At 44.1% G+C, this 21,966-nt stretch overlaps 1 protein-coding gene across 1 annotated transcript in view; it reads right to left on the bottom strand.

The window, feature by feature from the left end:
* Positions 1-21,966, bottom strand: part of LOC310867192 (striated muscle preferentially expressed protein kinase-like) — a 119,423-nt gene that overhangs the window by 68,968 nt on the left and 28,489 nt on the right. Inside the window, 12 exon segments of the mRNA XM_083777055.1 lie at positions 4,199-4,247; positions 4,249-4,429; positions 4,986-5,175; positions 6,629-6,787; positions 7,779-8,039; positions 8,927-9,105; positions 10,972-11,060; positions 11,668-11,831; positions 15,099-15,281; positions 16,284-16,427; positions 17,071-18,531; positions 19,028-19,108. Of these exon segments, the coding sequence (XP_083633181.1) occupies positions 4,199-4,247; positions 4,249-4,429; positions 4,986-5,175; positions 6,629-6,787; positions 7,779-8,039; positions 8,927-9,105; positions 10,972-11,060; positions 11,668-11,831; positions 15,099-15,281; positions 16,284-16,427; positions 17,071-18,531; positions 19,028-19,108 (3,141 nt within the window).

The raw sequence follows: 21,966 nt of genomic DNA, 5'->3' as shown, positions 1-21,966 counted from the left end.
GAACATTTCTTTTCATAACAAACGTTTTTAACTCAAATCTTTGCCTCTGCGGAGGTCCCTGGAACAACATATTTTCAGATGGCGGTCTCGGAGGCATTTTTGGGGGACCTTGACATGAAATATTGAGTGATATAGGCCTAGAAACATAAACATAGGTTACTTCAGAAAACTGTCAGGATTTAGAAGACATTTTTTTCAGGCCTAAATGGGTTTAAAACTCCTTATTGATTAGCATAATTTCACGTTCATTGTGTAACATTGTAACTTGGTGTTGGTTCTCCATAATGGACATTGGTGTGAGGGTTGTGTAACTTTGGACAGATGTTGAAGATACAGATAAACTGTGGTCACCTCTAGCTTCCCTTTGTACGGGGGGGGGGGGGGGGGGGGGTTGCACAATCTGTGTTTGAGAATTTAGGTTTAGTACATCCTTAATGCCATCTATGAAGGCATTGTGCCAAAACCAGCCACAGGCTGACATGGTGATATTTTTTGCTAAGCTAGTTATGGTTATATATATAGTTCATACAACGTAGTTACTATTTATTTGTACTCATGGCTCAAGGCTCTCATACTGTACTTCTATGGAATCAGATATTTATGCCAAGCCAGACATGGCAAAGAAGGTGAGAAAGAGAGATGGAGACACAGAATCAGATATTTATGCCGAGCCAGACATGGCAAAGAAGGTGAGAAAGAGAGATGGAGACACAGAATCAGATATTTATGCCAAGCCAGACATGGCAATGAAGGTGAGAAAGAGAGATGGAGACACAGAATCAGATATTTATGCCCAGCCAGACATGGCAATGAAGGTGAGAAAGAGAGATGGAGACACAGAATCAGATATTTATGCCAAGCCAGACATGGCAATGAAGGTGAGAAAGAGAGATGGAGACACAGAATCAGATATTTATGCCAAGCCAGACATGACAAAGAACACACCCGTGTGAAGTGACGGGCGCTCTTATCAATCAGACATCCTCATGCCGGCCAATCACAATTTGCGTCCTGCATGGCCAAGCTCGAGCGTTCCGTCCTCGGAGGCCGTGAGCAGCACAGGCTGCTCGGGGTGAAAGGTCACGGCGCGGTGGCTTTGTTATTCTATTAAAGGGACACTTCACCCTTTTTGCAAAAAAATATATGTTAATGAAGTTTAGAAGCTTTCCTGGGGGTCTTTATGTGTGTAATATGTGGTTTTAGATATTTTAGATTGTGAGCCCAGTGTATCTGATGTCATCGACACTGGGCTCACTTCCTTCCTGGACTACAATTCCCATAATACTTTGGTGCACTGCTCCTCCTTGTGGATAGGGCAGGTCTGTCTTACTGAGACCACATGTAGTCCAGGAAGTAAGTGATCCCAGTGTCCATGACATCAGAGACACTGGGCTCACTGATACAATCTAAAATATCTAAAACCACATATTACACACATAAAGACCCCCAGGAAAGTGTTCTAAAGCTCCTAAATGTCATTACCATATATTCTTTTGCAAAAAGGGTGAAGTGTCCCTTTAATCATGAAAAGTAATCAACAGAATAATCACAAAGAAGATCAAATGAACATCTGCAGCTTAACAAAATGTCCGCCCATGGAGAGGTCATTGTTAATGGTTTTAAAGATTTGTTTTGTCTGCCTTTATTGATAATAGTATCCAGTGAAGACAGACAGGAAAGAGGGAGAGAGAGAGAGAAGGAAAGGGAGAGACACGCAGCAAAGGTCGTCATGAACGGGACTCGAACACGCGACGCGCTGTCAGGCAAAGAGCCGATATGTGGCATGCCTGGACCGCAAGGCCAGCGGGCGCCCGGAGAGGTCATCGTCATTCACATCCATGGAGAGGTCATTGTCATCGTTGACGGTGAGGTATGTATGCCAAGTGTTTTTCCTAATATCGTTTTTAAATTGTCTTATTGACCTGTTGTTTTCTTCATGTTTTATTGTCTCTGATGTGTTGATGCTTCGTTGTTTTGATGTTTTTATGATTACTGTTTTATAACCTGTCTGTAAAGCACGTTGTAACTATGTGTTTGGAAAGGTGCTATACAAATAGAATTCATTCATTCATCTGTGGACGGTAGGACCCAGGGGATTCTGACCCACAGGTTGGGAACAACTTTAACTACTATAAAAAAAGAGACGCTCTAAGCTCAGAGAGCGTGTTCTGAGTTTGTACTAGGGCTGACCTCGATTAGTCGAATAGTCGACTAATCGATCGGAACGGGTCTCAGTCGACTGACCACCTCATAGTCGACTAAAAAAATTGTATATAAAAATACAATATTTACAAAAATATACAAAAATATTGTATTATTCCACTAGGTCTGTGGGGGACATAAACACATTTGAACATTCTGACTGTTCAAATCTCCAATGTGCATCTGGAGTGTGTCTGCCTGTGTGGCAATGTGCCACTGCCTGTGACTTGAATTGCACAGTGTGCTGGCCTGATAGACTCCAGAATCTCAATCTCACCTGCTGTGCTCAATCTGGCTAATGACAAGCCTCTCAGTTGTTAAAAAGAAAGATTTGAACAGTCAGAATGTTCAAATGTGTTTATGTCCCCCACAGACCTAGTGGAATAATACAATATTTTTGTATATTTTTGTAAATATTGTATTTTTATATACAATTTTTTTGGGGCAAAAAAAAAAAAAATTATTCATCTATCAGTCGACTATACAAATCCTTAGTCGGGGACAGCCCTAGTTTGTACATAATATGATATTTTTGATCTTTTTGAATTTCTTTATATTTCTGGAGTAATATGTGTTTAGTGTATGAATATTCATGAATATGTTTAAAATGTATGAATATTCATGAGTAATGTTGTTCAGATGTGTTGTTCCAGACCCACAGGAACGCACCCAGGGTGCCGGCCCGGTTCCGAAACGGTTGAGAAATGACAGTTACCGTGTGGGGGTTCCTCTACTGTACCCTCTGTACTGTACTGTACTGTAACTGTACTGTACTGGCACACCCAAAATCACCATATATACAGTTAAAATGTGAGTGTGCGTTTGTGTGTGTGTTTGTTTGCGCGCAAATGGTGAAAAACAACCATGCTGTTTTCGTGCTCAGACCCACCCAGCCACCCAATCACCCACACACACATAGCTCCGTAAGGGAGTGGTTGCACCACTCAAAACAGCACCCTCTTTTCCTTTGTCAACAGTCTACAGTGTAGAGACTACACCCACATAGAGACACACACACACACACACACACACACGGTTCGTGGCTGTGTGTCGAAGAGTTCTTGAGTAAAACACTTTACCCCTTCACCTGCTCCCGAGGAGCGGATTGGTGTCTTGTATTGTTTCTTGCAACGCCACATCGGACCATGGCTGACAACGTCGTCAGTACAGTATGTGTAAATGTCCATACTGTATTACATGCTGTCGATAAGGGCTGATGACGACGGACATTAAAATCATCAGACAACATTGTTGGAGGCTAGATGTAAACAAAGGGTAAGTGTCATGGCCGCCCCAATGCATTTCCAATGGAAGTCACATGGTTTGACATGCACAACATTTTTGTTGTACGGCTTTTTTCGGCTGTGTTTCGACTGCCCCCCCCCCCCCCCCCCCCCCATACAACAACAATGTATGTGTCAAACCATGTGACTCCCATTGGAAATGCATTGCGAGCTTGCATCAGTCAACAAGTCTCATGCATCACAGCTATACAACAGTCTGTTGTGAGCGTGTGAGTGAAGATAGATAGATAGATAAACTATCTATCTATAAGCTATACAACAGTCTGTTGTGAGCGTGTGAGTGAGGCCTTACACTGCGTCATCAGCTATACATCAGCTCTACAACAGTCTGTTGTGACCGTGTGAGTGAAGATAGATAGATAGATAAACTATCTATCTATAAGCTATACAACAGTCTGTTGTTCAGGTGTGAGTGAAGCCTTATACAACAGTCTGTTGTTCAGGTGTGAGTGAAGCCATATACAACAGTCTGTTGTTCAGGTGTGAGTGAAGCCATATACAACAGTCTGTTGTTCAGGTGTGAGTGAAGCCTTATACAACAGTCTGTTGTTCAGGTGTGAGTGAAGCCTTACACTAACCCTAACCCTAACCCTATACAACAGTCTGTTGTTCAGGTGTGAGTGAAGCCTTACACTAACCCTAACCCTAACCCTATACAACAGTCTGCTGTGAGCGTGTGAGTGAGGCCTTACACTGCGTCATCCTCCGGTCCTCCGTGCTCTCGATCCTCTTCCCGTTGTGGGAACCAGACGATGGTGGGGTACGGCAGGCCCGCCACTTTGCACTTCAGCACGGCCTCCTTCCCCTCGATCACGTCCAGGTCGTAGAGCGGCTTCACGAAGTCGGGCATGGTGAAACGCTCCACCTCGTTCTCTGGGACCTCCGGCTCCTCGGGGATGGACGGCATCTTCTCCAGTTTGGCCCTGGAACGGGGGAGAGAGGGGCTAAAATGAGTGACCAGAGAGTGGGGGTATCAAAAGCAAAGTACCCTCCCCGTTGGAATCCCTAACAAACAACCCCCCCCCCCCCCCCTTTTCCACCTGATGGACTGTATAGTGAACGCATAGGTTGCATACAGTAAACATTTAGATTTGAATCATTAGTACTTATAGAACAGATTTTTAATATATTATGCTTTTAAGTAGTTCCTCTTAAAAAGTCGTTTTTATGATCTTTTATATAGTAACTGTGTCTGTGTGTACTGTGATCTCTGTTGTCTTTACCACTGCGCAAAAGAAGTTTCCGAAAGGAAAAATAAAGTTCTTTGAAGTTGAACCTGGGATGGCCCATTATTGGTCTGTAAAGCCCCAAAAATATCTCAAATAAATAAGTTAAATAAAATAGTCGTGGTGAAGCTAAGTGAAGTCTACAGTGGCGTATGTGTACATTTGAGAGGAGATGGCGGGTCGTGCCCCCCCCCCCCCCCCCCCCCCCCTAGCTAAGTGAAGTCTACAGTGGCGTACTGTACAGTATGTGTACATTTGAGAGGAGATGGCGGGTCGAGGCTCCTGAACGTAGAGCTCGGCGGAGCTCTCCGCCTCCCCGTTGTTGTTGCAGGCGGTGACGGTGTAGAAGCCCTCGTCCTCGTTGGTGACGTGGGAGATGATCAGGGAGTGGCGGCCTCCTTCCTTCAGGATGTGGACGTCCTCGCTGCCCACCAGAGGATGGTCTGACCACAGAGAGAGAACAACGTTACACTAAGGATGGTCTGACCACACAGAGAGAGAACAACGTTACACTAAGGATGGTCTGACCACACAGAGAACAACGTTACACTAAGGATGGTCTGACCACAGAGAGAGAACAACGTTACACTAAGGATGGTCTGACCACAGAGAGAGAACAACGTTACACTAAGGATGGTCTGACCACAGAGAGAGAACAACGTTACACTAAGGATGGTCTGACCACAGAGAGAGAACAACGTTACACTAAGGATGGTCTGACCACAGAGAGAGAACAACGTTACACTAAGGATGGTCTGACCACACAGAGAGAGAACAACGTTACACTAAGGATGGTCTGACCACAGAGAGAGAACAACGTTACACTAAGGATGGTCTGACCACAGAGAGAACAACGTTACACTAAGGATGGTCTGACCACAGAGAGAACAACGTTACACTAAGGATGGTCTGACCACAGAGAGAGAACAACGTTACACTAAGGATGGTCTGACCACAGAGAGAACAACGTTACACTAAGGATGGTCTGACCACACAGAGAGAACAACGTTACACTAAGGATGGTCTGACCACAGAGATAACAACGTTACACTAAGGATGGTCTGACCACACAGAGAGAACAACGTTACACTAAGGATGGTCTGACCACAGAGATAACAACGTTACACTAAGGATGGTCTGACCACACAGAGAGAACAACGCTACACTAAGGATGGTCTGACCACAGAGAGAACAACGTTACACTAAGGATGGTCTGACCACAGAGAGAGAACAACGTTACACTAAGGATGGTCTGACCACAGAGAGAACAACGTTACACTAAGGATGGTCTGACCACAGAGAGAGAACAACGTTACACTAAGGATGGTCTGACCACAGAGAGAACAACGTTACACTAAGGATGGTCTGACCACAGAGAGAGAACAACGTTACACTAAGGATGGTCTGACCATACAGAGAGAGAACAACGTTACACTAAGGATGGTCTGACCACAGAGAGAACAACGTTACACTAAGGATGGTCTGACCACACAGAGAGAACAACGTTACACTAAGGATGGTCTGACCACACAGAGAGAGAGAACAACGTTACACTAAGAAGTATACTAAGAATAAATATTATTTCAGAGCGAACGTATATAACTCAAATCTTTGCTTCTGGGTGGAGGGGGTCCCTGTAACAACATGTTTTCAGATGGCGGCCGGTGGCCAAATACATATATTTTTGGGGGGCCTTGACACGAAAATGTTTGAGAACGACTGACATAGAAACATGAGGGGGTTTTTTTCAGAAAACTGTCAGGATTTAGAAGACATTTGTAGAATCGTCCTCAGGTCTAAAATGGGTTAAGCATACAGTACTTAAGTAAATGTACTTAGTTACTTTCCATCACTGGCGGCTGATCTCAGGTCAGCTCTAATAAACTGTGAGCCTACCGAAGTGACTCCAGGTGACTTTGGGAGGCGGCGTGCCGCTGACTTTGCAGTCGAAGCGAGCGTTGCGCCCTTCGATGACCTCCAGCACGTCCAGCATCCGCGTGAAGAGAGGCTCGATGGAGGGCACGACCCGGAGCTTACCACAGGACGTTATCTCCTCTGAAACACGCAGACAGACAGACAGACAGACAGACAGACAGACAGACAAAATATGTGTTATATATAATCCTTTAACCAACACACACATTGATTGCAAATGGTTTTCATGTACAGTACAATGCATCATACGATGCTTTGAAGCACCGTTTGTAATATACGGTCATTGTTGATTCCGTCGACTGCTATCTATGACGAAGAATGTCCGTCGACTACCTTTTTTCCACTGACAAAAACTATTAGCCATCATGATGATTAAAACTAAGACTAAAATACACTTACAATTTCGTTAGCAAATAAAAACTAGACTAAGGCGCGATTCATACTCCTATTTTAGAGCCGAATAAAGGTGGGTTCGGCTCTGTAGAGCCTACAATGTGACGTCATTTGAAAAAGATTCTGACGAGCCGAAATCATTTGGGCACTACAGCAGTAAAATAGGAGTATGAATCGGTTTTTACTCTAAAACATTTCAGACAACATTATGACTAAAACTTAAATCACTCTACATGTGACCACCACCACCGCGCTCTGACAGTAGGTGGCGCTACCCCGTTCAAAACATATCAAAATAACGGTATAGTGGGTCGCACACACCAACAAGACTTCATTTCAAAACATTTATTTCATTTTTTGAACCGGGACAAACGTTTCGGCTGTCATCAGTGAGCTGTTTTTAACAAAGCATTATGTTATACTTTAGCTATTGAAAAATAGCAGATCTACAAGCTCATAGCGCGCCACCGAGTGGCGCGCTACGAGCTTGTAGGTCTGCTATTTTTGAAAAAATCGTGAAAATGAGGCACAAATCTTTGAATATAATATTCTTCCAGAAGACATTTTAGTTATTTCGACGTCGGGCATAACTGGGTTAAAACTTAAATAAAACATGTGCAGTCAAAATTCAACAACACCACACCTGACCTGACCTTTGACCTTATCCTTGGCCGTGCTCAGCTTGCAGGTGTACGTGACCTATGAACTATGACCTTACCCTTGGCGGTGCTCAGTTTGCAGGTGTACGTGCCGCTGTCGTCCTCGTGCACCGAGTTGAGCAGCAGACGGCACTTCTTGCCGTCGAAGTGCATCTTGCAGTTGAGCAGCGCGGGCTGGATCAGCCGGCCGTCCGAGAGCCAGTCCACGTCCGTGTCGGCCGGGCCCAGGACGTGGCACTCCAGCAGGACCGTCTCGCCGGCCCGCGCCGTGATGTCCTTGACGGGCCGGACCACGGCCAGGCCCGGCTCCACCGGAGGCACTGGAGAGGAGGAGGAGGAGACCATCAATGAAGGTGTTGTGCGTCTACACTCTGTCTTTCTTTCATCATTTATTTTTAACCCATTCTGACCTGAGATCAGATTCATACGAGGTTTCCGCCGGACACACACTGGTCTGATGAACCCATTCTGACCTGAGATCAGATTCTAAAAATGTCAGTCGCTCTTCGATTTTTCAAAAATAGCAGACCTACAAGCTCGTATCGCGCCACTCGGTGGCGCGATATGAGCTTGTAGATCTGCTATTTTTAAATAGCTAAAGCATAACGTGATGCCGACACCAAAATGGGTGCCCGGTCAGAATGGGTTAAGGTGAGCGTCTACACTCTGTCTTTCTTTTATCATTCATTTTTTAAGAGCCTGCCCAGGGACTACAGATGACATTTAGCTTTGGCTAACTCTGGCCCATTTACATTGAAGTGAAAACTGACATTAATTAATGAGCTTTGTCCCTGTCAAATAAATAAAATAAAAATCAAGGCCCGCCAAAATACATTTTAGTGTATATTGTAACGATCCCAGGAACCGGAGACAGAGACGTAGATCCAATGATAAAGATCTCTCTTTATTAGTTCAATAATCACCCATATAACGGCAGCATTTGTATGTGTGCCTCCTAGTCAGGTTTGCTCTCTCACACAAACTATACACACAGAGCGTACACATAGGCCCCCCCGTCAATCACTCCCTGCAGTAAGTCCCACCCCCAAGACAGTCCTATTGGCTGCAGCCATAGCTGGCCGCTGCAATATTTAGATTTAGTGGACTAAAATCGTATGATGTTTAGTCGACATTGATAGACTCTCAGAGTCAAATGAACACGTGTACGGTACGGTACGGTACGGTACGGTACGGTACGATGACTCACCTTTGACGTCCAGTCGTCCTTGGCATTGTTTGGTTCCGTACTCGTTGATGATCTTACAGGTGTACACGCCGCTGTCCGCCCGCACCGCGGCCCTGATGGTCATGTCGAACGCTCCCTCCTCCTCCGCCTCGCGCACCACGTGACGCGGCCCCGTTTTCACCGTGACGCGGTCCCTCAGCCTGGGAAAACACACCACGCAGACCAGAGGAAGCATCGCTGATGAGTGAGTGACAGATGTCACAAAGCACAACTTCATTTCCCAGCATAGGCTATACGCACGCACGCACGCACGCACACGAGAAATATGAATTTATGTCCACATAAACAAAAGTACAAGAATGAATATACAAAGGACATAAACACTAGTGCCAGTGCAGTCAGATAATAGGAAAGCATCCAGTTACAAAGTGCCTTAACTTAAGGCATTATTGTTACATACAATAATCAATAATAATGTGTTGGCGTACCGTGTCAGACAGAACAATCATGGTAAAGGAAAATTGAGCGGCTTCCAATAGTAGCTGATACTGAGCAGTACCTTGCTAACTGCTAACACACACGTACACACGCACACACGCACACACAAACAGATAGCTGGGAACTGCTCAGTACAGCAGCTCATTAGAAGTAGTAGTGGGGCTGGGGAATTGGGAATTGGCTTTACTAAATTGGGACTTGAAGGGGGGGAAATGTTTTTCTTTTTGTCTTGAAGGGGCATGTTTTGCACAATAACAGTCTTTTCATTATGTCTGCCCATGATCTCTGTGATTTATACGTTTGTTTACCTCAGTCACTGATACTAAATCATGCGTAAAGCTTTCATGGAACCTCTAATATCTCTATAGTACAGTATGTGTGTTTGTTTGTAAATAGTAAATGGTGCATTTATATAGTGCTTTTATGCAAAGCACTTTACATGTAGATTGTGCATCACATTCACCCATGCATCCATACACCGATGGCGGAGGAAACCATGCAAGGCACCAACCTGCACATCGGGAGCAGTTAGGGGTTCAGCGTCTTGCTCAAGGACAGTGTTCATTTTGTCGTCAAAAACTAAGACGAAACATGTTCGTCGAATACCCTTTTCCACTGACAAAAACGAAATGGAAACTAAATGAAAACTAAGCTATGGTGACTAAAACTAAGACTAAATATACTGACAATTTCGTCAGCAAATTAAAATGTTAGGAAGGGACTAGTGGAAAAGAGAAGTCATTTTACACTTGGTCGCATGCTGAAGATCTACAAGCTCACAACGCGTCGCAGCGGCTATTTCAGCAAGTGTACAATCAGCCATTACGCCGGCATCAAGGCCCACCAAAATACATTTTTAGTCGACTAAATCATCTGTAGATTTAGTCGACTAAAACTAGGCTAACACTAAAACATTCCAGGTGACTAAAATGTGACTGAAACTAAATGAAAACTATTGAAGAGACAATAGGCTGTATTTTGCGTGTTGTATTACTTAACTTAAGACCTGGAGGCGTGGTCAATCAGAATAGCCAAATGGCATTGATCACGCCTCCAGGTCTTAAGTTAAGTAATAAGACCTGGTACTTAAGACACGCAAAATACAGCCCTATATGACTAAAACTAAAATCAAAATTCGCTGCCAAAAACAACACTAACTAACTCGGCAGGGATCGAACTGGGATCCCATCCGGACCACTCTACCCCTGATCCACTGAGCCGCCCCTTGCTGCCGTCTGTTTCATTTATTTGTTTTCAATACATCGACTCTGTATTGAATCTATGCATTTATAATGTGCATACAATGATAATAACGAAACACACACAGCAATGAGATGAGAAAACATACCAATACAGCATTGGTTTGGGTTGTCCACTTATTACAATGAGATGAGAAAACCTACCAATACAGCATTGGTTTGGGTTGTCCACTTATTACAATGAGATGAGAAGACCTACCAATACAGCATTGGTTTGGGTTGTCCACTTATTACAATGAGATGAGAAAACCTACCAATACAGCATTGGTTTGGGTTGTCCACTTATTACAATGAGATGAGAAAACCTACCAATACAGCATTGGTTTGGGTTGTCCACTTATTCGGACAGACAAGGTGACCTCCTGACCCTCGGCGACCGCTTGATCACTCATAGGCACCTGTTAGACATGGAGAGAGACAGTTAGACATGGAGAGACATGGAGAGAGACAGTTAGACATGGAGAGAGACAGTTAGACATGGACAGAGAGACAGTTAGACATGGAGAGAGAGACAGTTAGACATGGAGAGAGAGACAGTTAGACATGGAGAGAGACAGTTAGACATGGAGAGACATGGAGAGAGAGACAGTTAGACATGGAGAGAGAGACAGTTAGACATGGAGAGAGAGACAGTTAGACATGGAGAGAGAGACAGTTAGACATGGAGAGAGAGACAGTTAGACATGGAGAGAGACAGTTAGACATGGAGAGACATGGAGAGAGACAGTTAGACATGGAGAGACATGGAGAGAGACAGTTAGACATGGACAGAGAGACAGTTAGACATGGAGAGAGAGACAGTTAGACATGGAGAGAGAGACAGTTAGACATGGAGAGAGAGACAGTTAGCGCTCTGCTCGCGCAAGTAATGAAAGATCCCAAACTAGTATTGCCTTCAGTCTGAGGAGTACTAATGGTGTACTAATGGTGTATTAATGGTGTTCTAATGGTGGACTAATGGTGTCCTGCTAGTGGAATAAGTCTCAGTTTAGCACCATGTCTCACCAGAAAGGCCGGCGGCTCCTTGAAGCGGGTGTCGATTAGCCTCCTTGGCTCCGGCCCGCCAAAGTCCATGCCTTCCTCCAGGGGACTGAGGTACTCCTCGTCCGATGTGATTGGACTGCTGATGTCCCTGGGCACCAGGTGGCCCCTGGGTTCCTGGGCATACTCTAGCAAGCCAACGTTGTTCAAAGAATTAGTTTGGTATCACACAATATATATAGAGCGTCGCAGTCCCGCTCCCTTTCATGACGACGCCAGGCCCAGTCCCGCCCCCTTTCATGACGACGCCAGGCCCAGTCCCGCCCCCTTTCATGACGACGCCAGGCCCAGCAAATAATTCCCTTTTAAGCGTCGTACAAAGCCAACTCGAGTCGTGACAAATCATGACAACAAACGCAATATTTTCAAAGAAGAAAAACAACAAAAAAAAGTGTTGTAACCAGCCGTTTTTTTCTTCTTTTCTACTTATTTATTCGGCCCAAAATGTTTTGTTTGTTGTCATGATTTGTCACGACTCCAGTTGGCTTCGTACGACACATTGGGAATTATTTCCTGGGCCTGGCATCGTCATGACGACGCTCTATTGACATTGAGAATAATAATAATGTGAAGGGAGGTGATTCCAATGGCATGCAAATGTTTTAACGTTTGATTTGTTTAGTTTATTTTATAGGTATGTCTACCAAAAAAAGAAATAAAACAAATCCCTCTCCTTTTCCTTCTGGCAAAAAGAAACTAGTGTGCCAAGATTGATAATATCAGTAAAATGAAAGAGAAAACAACACTCCTAAAAAATAAGAAAGTAGGTTAACTTTCAAATGCAAAACACAAAGCCAGAGGGAAAGGAAAGGAGAACATAATTTCACAGATCAGTCCACCAGGAGATGAAAAATGGACTTGCCGATGATGTTAGACTGCAAAATCATTAGGCTAATAGCTAGCTTACATTACTGTATAAGCCTATTGAGTGATAACATGGGGTAATCATACAGGCTAACATTTAGCCAGCTGCAATAACAATACAGCTCCATTTGGAGGGGAGTATAATCTAACCACTTAAATTAAAAACAAAATATAGTCATATAATATACTCATTACTTCAGCTGGTCTATTTCTCAAATGGAATGGAATAATGTGACATTAACGATGCCTTTTTGAATGCAGTGTTCCAAGTATTATTATGCAGAATGTTGCACGCATAACTGCACCATATAATACAGTACAGTAGTACTAATGTGTTTCCATGAATTACTGTCAGTAAGATTGAATATCAGTGGACTTCAAGAGAGCTGCAAAACGAAGACATTTTTATTTTATTATTTCTTAATATGAATCCATTTTAGAGGGGACGTGGAGGGGAGAAGTAACTGAAAGTAAGAGGATTATGGACTATTTCTGAATACAAAATAATGTCCTTCATTGACTACAATTGTACAAGATACAGTAGAATATAATAATAATAATAGATTATGCACAACAAACAGAGCAGATCTACAAGCTCGTACGAGCTTGTAGGTCTGCTATTTTTGAAAAAATATTGTCAGAGCGAACGTTTTGAACTCAAATCTTTTTTTGGGGGGGGGGGGGGGGAACTAACCAAATACAGATAATTCTGGGGGTCCTTGACGTGAAATAATTTGAGAACCACTGACATAGAAAGCTGTCAGGATTTAGAAGGCATTTGTAGGTAGTCTTTTCTCAGGTCTAAATGGTTTAAGTGTACATATATCCGCAAACCTATACAAACTCAACTGTGGAATGCACAAACCACACATTAGCGATGGCTTCATTGTGGGGTGCATTGCCGTGCCTCAGCGATTTATAGGTTGGATTTAGCCTCTGCGTTGCTATGGTAACTATATAACGTGAGGTTGTTGAGCTGGGAATATATGGCACAGGGGCTTTCGCCTGAGAGGAGGTTATGAAAGGAATGGAGGAGGAATGCACACGCCACTATAGAACGCCGTTTTAGGATGTTGTGAGACACTGTAGAAAGTGTAGATCCCCAAATTACTCCCACCGCGTTATATTTAATGTGATATTTCAGGAAATTACTTTAGCGTGGCTGTCGGTATGCAGCTAAAATTAGATGTCTCTCTCAGAACGCACCCATGTGGCGCACGCACGTGAGTGGATGTTGCAACACGTCAAATATTAATAATGATAATGACTGACTTTGTTTCACAATTGGATCACAGACAGTCGTGATGTAATTCATGGCAACATACAGTAACTACTGCATCATCATATTGTGCATTCATTATTGCCTCATCGTTTTTGGGGGTCGGAGTTATTTAATGGAGAAAGAATCAATATTTGTATTTATTGGTTACATAATTTGCCTGAAGGAAAAAAAGGCAATGTGTCCGGATTGTCCACACACGATACAGTATGCTCGCTGCCTACTCTCTTTATTTTAACGTTTTATGTTAATTTAGCTATTGAAAAATAGCAGATCTACAAGCTCATAGCGCGGCACTCGGTGCCGCGCTATGAGCTTGTAGGTCTTGTAGGTCTGCTATTTTTGAAAAATCGTGAAAATGCAGCACAAATCTTTCAATATATATATTCTTTCACAGCGAACGTTTTTAACTCAAATCTTTGCTTCTGAGGGGTTCCTGGAACTACATATTTTGAGATGGGGGTCCGTGGCCCAATAGAGATAATTCTGGGGGTCCTTGACATGAAAATGGTTGGGCACCACTGACATAGAAACATAGGTTTTTCAACTTAGAACAATGGGTTAAAATTCCACATACAGCCTATTGGATTATTAACTGATTGAGTGATGACACCTGCACTGTCTCTGACCTGTTTAAGGGTTCCAAAGCCATAATGGGAGAAACGTTGTTGTTTGGTAAAAAAATAAAGAGAGGACTTTTTTTGATCATTTTCTGGTCCAGCACTGTGTCTAAAAACTGTGGGGACGTTCATATCTTTCTCCTTTTTTTTTCTTTCTTTCATTTTTTTACATGCCTTGTTTTCAGAGTTTTGACTACCGGTACTTGAATCTGAATTATATGCTGTTTGGCCAAAAAGCACTTTTAATTATTGATCCGAATATACAATAATGATCCCCTACGTGACATGACGTAAACATACGGCAGCGGTGGCCTAAGGGTTAGAGGAGCGCCCTTGTTGCCGAAAGGTAGCCGGTTCGATTCCCCGGACGGGCAGGAAAAATCTGTGTGGGGAAGTGATTGTCATCACTCACCCAACACCGCTGAAGTGCCCTTGAGCAAGGCACTGAACCCCCAAACTGCTCCCCCTGGAGCTGCTTAGTGGCCAACAGTATCAGACTGTGGTTGTACTGGTCAGCTCCCAGGGTTTAATGCGCGTGTGTGTGTGTGTGTTTCTATGTGCAGGGCGTTGCTGAAAATGAGCACCATGTGCTCAGCTACTTCCCTGGGTAAATACATAATTAAAAAGAATACCTGCTTTAACGATGAGAGTAGCACTGCTGGCCTCTTTGCCCACTTCGTTGACGGCAGTAGCAGAGTATCTCCCTCCGTCGCCTGGCGCGGCTGCCCTGATGAGCAGCGTGTGGCGTTCACCCGCCACTTTGACCACATGGTTCCCTCCGGTAGTCACCTCCACGCTGTCCTTCCTCCAGGTGACTGGATGGAAAAGAGAGTTTATTTTCACCACATAAATGCTGTAAAATGTACAAAAAGGCTCTCTGTGTGCACACACAGAATAAGGCGCGATTCATACTCCTATTTTAGAGGCGAATAAAAGTGGGTTCGGCGCTGTAGAGCCTACAATGTGACGTCATTTGAGGTTTCAAAAGGTTCCAAACCAAACCAAATGTTTTGGTTTGGTTTTGTCAGTTATTTGGAAGTCAGTTAAGAGCTAATGGCACTATATTGAATTAAATGTTTTGGTTTAGAGTCTAAACCAAAACATTTAATTCAATATAGTGCCATTAGCCGCAACAGGCGGCTCTAGAGCCGCATGCGGCTCTAGAGCACACCCCTAGTGGCTCCCTGTAGCATTAAAAGTAGCAATAAATTATTTTTCATTTATGGTTTCTGTAGGAGGCCAAACGTGACAAGCATTCTTAATATTTATTCTACACATTTTTACAAAATTGGAAAACTTAACTAAACTAAAATTTGCGTCATATAGTATGCGACACACTCAGTGCCGTGCCAGCCAGGTGTCTATTATAAACAAACCGGTGGGTGTGTGAGGCTGCTGCCTGCTACGCTATGGCTTCTACAGGGAGAGAAATAAAGATAGCCGACGAAAAACAGAGGATTTAACAGTTCGTGGACAGAGGCTTTTGCCTTCACAGCCAATGCAGATTGACTGCCTGTATGTTTAATCTGCAGTGAGAAGCTATCAAACAACAAAAAAAGTAATGTTGAACGACATTTCCAGGGAAAGCATGCTAAATTCATGCTAAGTTTCGTTGCAACCCGGGAGATAATAAAGCTTGGCAAGCTGCATTATAATGCGTAATTTTCTTTGCGGCTCCAGATAGATTTTGAATTTATTTTTGGTTGAAAATGGCTCTTTCAACATCTTGGGTTGCTGACCCCTGGCTTAGACAGTTAATACTGGCACAAACACATTGTTTCACTGGTGAACAGGCACGGTGCCTACCTAGTACTCACCTTCAGGGATAGGGGTGCCAGCTATGATGCACTTCAGAAGTACGTCTGTACCAGCTACAGCCACAGTGTCCTGAAGCTGAAACTCAAACACAGGCGCCTCCATCGGGTCTTCTCCAGCAGACACATAAGAATCGTCTGAAGAATCTGTTTCCCCAAAGAGACAAGACTGATCGGTTCAATTGGTTCATGATTAACGTGAAGAGAAGAACTGTGATGATCAGGAATACGTCCCTTTAATCAGCGATGAGGAGGGAACATGCTAGGGTTGAGTACCAGTGTCGTTTTCGTCGACTAAAACTAAACGAAAAATGTTCGTCGACTGCCTTTTTTCACTGACAAAAACTAAATAGAAACAAAATGAAAACTAAGCTACGACGACTAAAACTAAGACTAAATATATCGAGAATTTCGTCAATAAAAGAAAAACTAGTCTAAAATGTTAGGAAGGGACTAGTGGACAAGAGATCCAGTAGGAGTAATTTTACTTGGTTGCATGCTGAAAATAGCTGATCTACAAGCTCACATGTGACGCGTTGTGAGCTTGTAGATCAGCTATTTTCAGCAAGTGTAAAATACATTTTAGTCGACTAAATCAACAGTATATTTAATCTCATGACATTTAGTCGACTAAAACTAGACCAAACACTAAAACATTCCGGGTGACTAAAATGTGACTAAAACTAAAGGAAAACTATTCAAGAGACTATGACCAAAACTAAAATAGAAATTTGCTGCCAAAAACAACACTGTTGAGTATGTGTGTGAGAAACATAAATCGACGTCTAACCTTGCTCTGGAGACATGGGTCTAGTGCGACGGTTCTTTCCTTTGGTCTTGGGTTTTTGTGCCTCTATGGCACCGGCGGCGGTCTGCTGTGGCTGGCTGGTCTTCACCGAAACGTCCTCTACCACCGACTCGTCTTCAACGATAATGGTCGGGATGATTAGCTTGGAGGCTGGCTTAGGAGGCCCCACGTCTGTCTTCTCCTCCGATGAAGCGGGCGGCGGGGCTTTCGCTGCAGGCTGACCGGGAAGCTCTTGTAAAATAGCAGCCTTTCGTTGCGCCAGGGGGCTTTCGGGCCTGCTCTCTAGTTTCCGTAATGCTACCTCTATCGGCGTTTTCCTTCCCGAGGACTCGTCCCTCGGTAACGGTCGCGGAGCAGGAGACTCGTGGGCATGCGGTGACTCTTGAATCCGAGATACCCTTTGCACGAGCGGACTCGGCGGCCTTCGTTCGACTTTGCGTAACGTCATGTCCACGATGTTCCTGCTGGGCGACTCTGCTCGTTGCTGGAGGGTTTTTGCTGGTGACGGTGATCTCTGGATGACTTCTCTAACGGGACTGGCTCTGCTTTTCTCTCTCACGGACCGCTGTCCGGGTAGGTCGGACAGTTGCATTGACTCTGGCGTTGTGTTCGTGTGCTGCTGCTGCTGCGTCGGCTGCTGACTTGTGAAACTGGGTGACTTCGGCGGGGAGCCCTCTTTCTGTTGCCCCTTTTCTTTCTGTTCTTTGCCCCACTGGGTACGTTCCCTTTCCTGTAGCTTCTGGAGGACTTGCGCGGGAATGGGCTCCACCTTCCTCAGAGGCTGATGCTGGAGACTCTTCTTGCCTCTCAGAGTGAGCTGCTCCGTCGAGAACGACTTCTTCAGGTGAGGTTTCCCCACGAGCTTTTTAATGCGCTCCAGCTCCTCCGTGAACTTGTTCTCGATGTCCTGGACCTTCTGGGAGTAGTGGGGCTTGTCTTCGAGCGACGCGGCCCGCTGCCTGAACATGGACCTCCTCTCGGCAGCGTCCTCCGTCAGAGCCTCCCTCAGGTCTTCCCTGGAGCTCTCTCTGGAGATGCCCAATCGGCTTCCTCCGTCGTCCGAGTCCACGGACGCGGCCCTGTTGAAACCCGCCCAAGACCGTCCGGAGACGGAGCCTTCCGGCATGTCGAGGCTCCGCCTCCGTTCCTCTAAACCACGGACCTTCTCGAAGACCTTGGAGCTGGCCTTGGTGAGTTTCGGGGAGGGCCTGGTCGTCGTTAAATCTTTGCGTGAGTATTCGCTCACTGGAGTCTGGGGCCGTGAGTCCTGGGCGCTGCTCTGGGACATGGCGGCGGATTTCGGCTGCCTGACCTTTTCCTCGAACTCTCCGGGCACCGTGTCTTGGTAGTCGGTTGGGACGACGCCAGGCTTCTTGCGGGAGCGGTCGAGCATCGGAGAGGTGGAGGGTCGCTTGATGAGTCTCGGGGACGGGGGTGGCAGGACTTAAGGAAGAGTTAGAAGAACATATAAACAGGTGTTTGAATTTCAGCATACTGTATAACTGACATTATGTGACAATATAACAATAAAATTAATTACCAATGACAAAAATACTTCAGGGGCTCCATTTTCGTCACCGCTAAACACCTTATCACTAAACTTCTTTGCCTTTTTTTTTTTTTTTTTACTATTTTGCAAAACATTTTTGAATAGTTAAAATGTCCAGTCTACAAGCTCACAACGTGTCAATGTAGATTGGCTAGTTGAACTATTCAAAAATGTTTTTCAAAATATAAATGAAAAAAGGGGGCCCCAGATGTACTAAACTTTTATTGAAAATATTCCACTGTTCCCACTATTCTTTCATTTACTGGCATAATTTTTAATTTTAATTATGTTTTCAGAATGCTATTTTTTGCCCAGCATTTTCTAAATGTTCCCTGGCTTCAAAGATATACAGTACATGTTTTAATAATAATAAGGACATATGGAGGATACCTGGACCAGGCTGGAACTCAAACTCCCCACAGTCTTCTTTGGTCTCATACTCTTCTGCTTCATCCTCTGAGGTCTCAGAATCTGGAAAGAGACGTTAAAAATGATATTAAACAAGATGCAATGAATGAATGAAACGTTCGTTGAAAAACACATAGAAACTTGAGCTGAGCTGGAGTAGGAGCACGTTTTGTTCTGAAGTTTAGAGGGCAAGTTAAAACCCATTTTGGGGCGGGAACCCCTTTTGGTGTTTACGTTGTGCTTTAGCTATTGAAAAATAGCAGATCTACAAGCTCATAGCGCACCACCGAGTGGCGCGCTATGAGCTTGTGGGTGTGCCATTCTTGAGAAAATCGAAGAACGGCTGACACAGAAACATAGCTTTTTCCTTTTCAAACAGACATTTTTTTAGAATCTGATCTCAGGTCAGAATGAAAACTGTCAGGATGTAGAAGACATTTTTTTTTATCTGATCTCAGGTCAGAGGGTAAGTTAATACAGACAGAATAACATGTAATTACCGTTTGTGATCGTCCTGCACTAGTGGAAAGGAGAGTTTCCATAGTGGCAGCAGGAAAAACAGAGAGAAAACACTATTAATAATAATATTATTATTAATAAATCAAACTTATAGAGCGATGTTTTTTGGGGGTGTATACACTGTCTGTAAGACAGAAACCAATCATCAATCAATCACCAGTCAATGTGTGGCACCCACCAGTCAGTGTGTGGCACCCACCACCCACCAGTCAGTGTGTGGCACCCACCACCCACCAGTCAATGTGTGGCACCCACCACCCACCACCCAATGTGTGGCACCCACCAGTCAATCAAAGCGGGACAGGCAGAAAGGATGATGACACCACTCAGGATATTGCACACAAGTACACAAAGCGTTCAGAGTGTAAAGCAGCAGGGCCAGAAGGCATTCTAGGAAAATATAGGTTTCCAATAATCTCAGCCGAAAACACACACACAAAAAGAAAACAAGATACGCCTCAAAAAGCATGTCAAAGAGCTGATCGACTGCAGGTTGCCACCCTCCAATTTGCATACCGATAAAGCAGATCCACAGACAACACAACAGCAACAACAACACTAGACACTGCCTCTCACCTGGAGAAAGGGAGGATGCTTATAGCTTAGGCTTCACTCACACTGTCACAACAGATTGTTGTATACCTGATGCATGAGACTTGTTGACTGTTGCAAGCTCGCAATTCATTTCCAATGGGAGTCTCAGATTCAGATTCAGATTCAAACAAAAATGTTGTGTCAAACCATGTGACTTCCATTGGAAATGCATTGGGGCGGCCATGACACTTACAACTTGTTTACATCTACCATGCAACATTGTTGTATGCTAGATGTATAGGTGTGAGTGAGGCCTTAGACTCCAGACTTTACACCAAACTTAGACTAACCCGAGCCCGTATGTGCACCCTCCTAGATCCTGCACTTTCTGTCAGAACCAAATGCTAAGAAGGATGGGCTCAAACACCTTGATCTGCCCCCTTATTGGTAATCAATACAGGAACCCCCCCAAGGGATGCGTCTCTACTCTACAAGTCACTGTACTGTAGTAGTCTCAATATGCTTGTCCAGAAAGAGCTGGGGGATGGGGGAGAGGATGAGCAAGCTAACTGTATCCGTACATGTCTGTATTGTCTATTGTGCACTGTCTATTTGTGTAACTGCACCGTACTGTATGTGATGTTTTTCCCCGTGTACGGGACCCCCTCTAAAATGAGATGCTGCATCTCAAGGGGCTATCCTTTCAACAGATTCTGACCAAATTCTGACATAGCTACAACTTTGTAGTCAAGTTCACTGACGAGTGAGTGAGTGAGAGTGACGGGCCTGATCATTGATGATGATGATGATGAGCCTACAGAGAGAGGTAGAGAACATGTTGCCATGAGAACAACCTTGTCCTCGGGTCGATGTCCACACAGAATGTGAAGTGTATCTTGTCATTGGCCGGACCCCCTTGAAAACGAGATGAGATGGAGCATCTCAAGGGGCTTAAACTCCTAATGAAGACTTTCAGACAGAGCCAATGGCAGTAGGTTGCATCAGCTGTGTGAGAGAGGCTGGACGCCTCAAGTTAAATTGACGAGGACGATGGAAGAAAATGTGTGCGCGCGTTTTTTTTTCCCTGTTTTTTTTTTTCCCCACACTTTCTTTTTTGCATAACGCGGGACCGTTCTTCACCAGCAGCACCAATTTATTTATTTTTTTAATTTTTGAGGTTTTTGATTTTATTCCATAAATCAGTGCTATTGAACACCCTTTATGTGTTGTTTCGAAAATATTGAACGAATGGAAAGTAGTAAAAAAAAAAACGCATTGGTCAAAACCTCTTAACCTCTAACTCCACCACCTTCTCATGCAAGTAATTGACAATATCTAAAGTCACAACACCGACTTTGATGAGGCAGTATTGCATCGTTTAAAAAAATAATATATAAGGTTTTATTCATTTCCTTAAAAACTTATATTTTTCATTTCCTGAATTTTGGAGTCATGAGGGTTTCCCCCGGACAGCAGAGATATATATTTTATACTTTTTTTCAAACATCCGAGAGGACGCTTGGATCGGTCTGAATAGTCTGATAGACTTCATGATTGTGGGAGGTCCTTTAGCCCCCCCCCCCCCCCCCCAAACCAACATTATGTGCTATATCATGCCATTTTTTGAGGGGCGCTAGCCCCCCCCCCACCCCAGTGCTTGTATATTTTCCCTTTTTTGCTTCCCATATGATGAATTCCTGTTCTGTTCTTTAGCTACATAGAAATGTCTATTTGTATGTCTCTAAATGGTTGTATGTCCTTAAATGTTTTGATGAATTGAACAATGTGGACCCTGTTGTAAACAAGTGTAATGCTTAATTGGGTCGTCCACTCACAGTTGACAGTCTTTGTATTGAGTTTGTGCTTAA

This window comes from Protomyctophum parallelum, assembly GCF_964188405.1.
Source record: "Protomyctophum parallelum genome assembly, chromosome: 11".
Lineage (NCBI taxonomy): Eukaryota > Metazoa > Chordata > Actinopteri > Myctophiformes > Myctophidae > Protomyctophum > Protomyctophum parallelum.
The sequence above is the reverse complement of the archived record's forward strand: the minus strand, read 5'-3'. Positions and strand labels throughout refer to the sequence as shown.